This window comes from Phalaenopsis equestris, unplaced genomic scaffold (assembly GCF_001263595.1).
Source record: "Phalaenopsis equestris unplaced genomic scaffold, ASM126359v1 Scaffold000352, whole genome shotgun sequence".
In the NCBI taxonomy this organism is placed as follows: Eukaryota; Viridiplantae; Streptophyta; class Magnoliopsida; order Asparagales; family Orchidaceae; genus Phalaenopsis; species Phalaenopsis equestris.
The window spans coordinates 785,550-789,268 of record NW_018164794.1 but is presented as its reverse complement, the minus strand read 5'-3'; the positions used below and the strand labels follow the sequence as shown (position 1 = coordinate 789,268).

The window sequence follows — 3,719 nt, the reverse complement described above, 5'->3', positions numbered from 1 at the left end:
GATTACATCCAACCAATTAACCTTCCTTATAATCTTTAACCTAATTGATTGGGAAAATATGAAACCCAACATGTTGACTAAATGGATTTTTTGGGGCAGTTGTAACTGTTTGAAAAGGCAACTATAAAACTACTATAGAAGAAGTTTATTTAAAAAATTGAAATGGTTATTACAATTTATTTTTTTTCAAAAAGTAAAAAACACGGCTTTCTAACATCCACTGCACTAATGAAGTCAGGTTGCATAATACTACTTTTCAATGCAATTTTTTTGAAAAGACGATCAAAATATTGTTTTGCCAAAAATAAAAAAGTATAATGCGACACCACACTGCCAAAACACCGTTGCCCCAAACGTACCCTTTAGGTTCTGTTTGGCGCAGCTGCAGCTTTCTAGCTTTTCAGTTTTTCCCCTAGGAAGCTGGTGTGAGAAAGTTGCTGCGGGGAAGCTAGCTGATTGTTTGTTGCAGCTGTGTGAAAACAGTTGTGAGACAGCTGTGTGAAAACAGTTGTGGGGCAGCTGTTTTTGGAAAAATGATAATTTTGTCCCTATTTAGTTAAACTGTTTGGAACAGAACAATGACAGTCTTATATATGATACAACAGAAGCAAAAATTCACTTTACAAGCTAAAAATGTAAAAAATAGACTTCTACAATTTTTAGCCAACCCCAAAAATCATAAATTTGATACTTTTAAAGAAAAGACAAGATGATATGTTAAAAATGTGTTGAAATGAGAAACTTAGAGGGCCAATAGGGAGACTATATCATACAATAGCAAGTTCCACATGCAAAATACAACCGGGTTAGCAAAATTAACATAAACTACCATAAAATTGATACAAAGGAACATGCAGAAAAACAATGCAGAAATGGAAAGAATCCCTCGACACACAATTTTGAAATGAGGAAGAGTTCAGTTAAAAGCAAGGAAAGAAACTCCAAAACTCAGCCCCATATGTTCTTCTTGAAGCTCCAAAAACTATTACAATCTCATCTAAAACAAAGAAGAAAGCCTGAAACAATACAAGCGAAATCAGAAACTTTGAGAACAAAACAAAAACAGATTATCACATCCCCATTCCTCGTTGGACGGGACCCAAAGACCAATTCAGAGTTGCCCAAATATCAAAATATCAATCAAGGGGGAAAACAAATATCAATCAAGGGGGAAAACAAATAAAACTACAAAAAGGGGAAACAAAAATTCAAAAAAAAAAGCAAGAAGAGAAGAGAAATCAACATTACCGATGTTGAAATCGACGAAGGAAGAACATGATTCTGTTGCCAAGAAGCGATAGACAATAAGAAGAATAAGCAGTTAGAGGGAGGGGCTTCGAAGGCAAGTAAGGGGCTTCGGCTCTGTATGTTGCGATCCAGGGGTATTATCGAACGTTCTCCACGGACGTGGAAAGCGAAAGCTGAGCCGCGGGGTCGATCCCGCAGCTGGCTTTTCGTCCGCTTCAACTTCCTACGGCCGCGAAGTTGGGAACCAAACGGAAAGGTTTCGCGGTTTGGGGCCACGCCGCGTGAAAAAAGCAGCTCAAACGGAGCCTAAATCATACCAAGACTCTTATGTATTTTCTAAGACATACTCAACCTAAGGACAAATTCCTAACAATAATATGAATGTAAACTAAAGCCAAATCTATGATGCAATTAAAAGTAATTGCTACAAAAAAGTAGAGAGAATATGCTAAAATTATTACAAATAAGGGGTTTAGTAGACTCTACACTAATGATTAGTCTTCCTTTACACTGCACTTTTGTATTTTCAAAGTATGCACATGACTCTTTTGTGATTGAGTAAGTTGACATAGCACTCCAATATGTTAGTAAATATGTGAAACCATTAATGGTTGAAGTACAAATTTATTGTTGAATCCAAATCACATGTGATGCATGATATTTTTAAAATATAGAAGAAAGAAATATAAATTAGATAAAAGGGGAACTTCCATACTGGCCACAAAATTTCTATGATGTTACATATATATAGCACCTAAATCTTTAGAACTGTTTCTATATCATCCTATTATCTAAATCATATTAAAATGTAAATAAATTAATATTAATAATGTTGTAAATAAACGTTATACAAATCTATGTAAACTTTATGTATCATATATGTAAACATATAAGAATTTTGGTATATGTATATAAATCATAGAAGAAATCATGGGAGTTGATGAAATGCAAACTAGATAAATCATAAAAATCCCACCTTTCCAATTATTTTGGACAAGAATGATTCAAAAAAGAAAAAAAAAAAAAAAAGAGAAGACTTCTCCCAAAGAATGAAACAACCGTCAGAACAATCTCTGCAATTCTATACAATATCGAATTCCACGGCTAGACAATTGAATGATTGAATCAAATCCTATCTACATAGAAATGCTTGAAGTGGTTGAAGAAGAAACCGAAATGGAAGAGGAAGAAGAAGATGGGGCGACCGTCGGTGAAAACAAGTCGTAGACCTTCCAAAGGTGATCAATAGGACAAGGTTTTCCGGCGTCCATCCGATCCCATGGCTTCCCCTTTCCACTCCAATGGAGAAGACTCACCGGGCCTGGATGCAAAACCCGACAGCTTTCCTTCAAGTTATCGCCACCGAGCCCGTGCTGGTTCCACCGATGATCCAAACCCTCCACCTCACCGGCGAATACCAAGAGGAATGGAGGTAAAGACCCCAAATCGTATATCCTATTCCTCTTATGTACCTCCATCCATCTCTCGATCCGCCGGCTATAGCCCTTTGCACGCCACCGATCAAGATCCATCACCATCACGCCCGTGTTGAAGTAGCACGGCCGGCGACGCCGCCCCTCGAAAGCAGAACGACCCCACGGCCCCTTCCAGAACGCGGTAGTGAAGTAACGGGAGAAATTAGCGTGGCAGGGCGCCGCCACTGCGGCGGGTGGGGCCGCGTCGAATGCGATGGATGCGGAGTCCCAAAGGCGGCGGATGTCGTCGACGACCAGAATGTCGGAATCAAGGTAGATTACGCGGCGGACGCAAGGTGGGAGAAGATCTGCAAGGTAGTTGCGGGCGTAGTTAAGAGGGGTTTCGAGGGCTGGCCGGATCGAAGCGGAGATGAGTCCCAGTACGCGATCCTCGTGGAATCGATGGGCGATGAATCGGAGCGATGGAAATATGGCGCGTATTGCAACAGCAAGATCATTGTCCGAATCGCCAGAATCGGAGGTAACGAAGTGGAAGAAGAGGGAATCAGGGCAGGAGCTATGGCGGAGGATGGAGTGGACGGCGGCGATCGATCCGCGGAGGTAATGCGCGTCGAGAGTCATGGCGATGCGGACAAGAGAGGGATCACATTCGCCGGCGGTGGAAAAGGGGCAAGCGTCGGCGTTGCGGAATTTGGGAGCTTCGGAGTAGGAGGAGGGGATAACCTCAGAGAAAGCAATGGAGATTAGGGAGAGGAATAAGAGGGCCGCGGTGGCCATGATTTCGCCGGCGATGGCGGTGGCGATGGCGGTGGCGACGGCGGTGGAGGAGAAATCTTGGGGGTAGAAACCGTCGGGTAAATGTCTTTTTATATAAAAGGAGAGCATGGAAGGAGCAAAGAGGCACGCGGTTTGGCAATTCTAGGCGTTTGATTCCTCCCAAAGTTTAGTTTCAATTGGGATTCTCTTACATTTTCAATTATATAAAAAATTATTTATTTAGGGGTTAGATTATAAATATATATATATGACTTGATC

General features: G+C 41.1%; 1 protein-coding gene across 1 annotated transcript; it reads right to left on the bottom strand.

Annotated features, from left to right (window-relative positions):
* Positions 1-2,147: 2,147 nt before the first annotated feature.
* Positions 2,148-3,621, bottom strand: LOC110026137 (probable galacturonosyltransferase-like 7). The gene has a single exon (XM_020726963.1). The coding sequence runs from the start codon at positions 3,567-3,569 to the stop codon at positions 2,385-2,387; it is 1,185 nt and encodes a 394-aa protein (XP_020582622.1). The 5' UTR covers positions 3,570-3,621; the 3' UTR covers positions 2,148-2,384.
* Between the last annotated feature and the right edge of the window lie 98 nt (positions 3,622-3,719).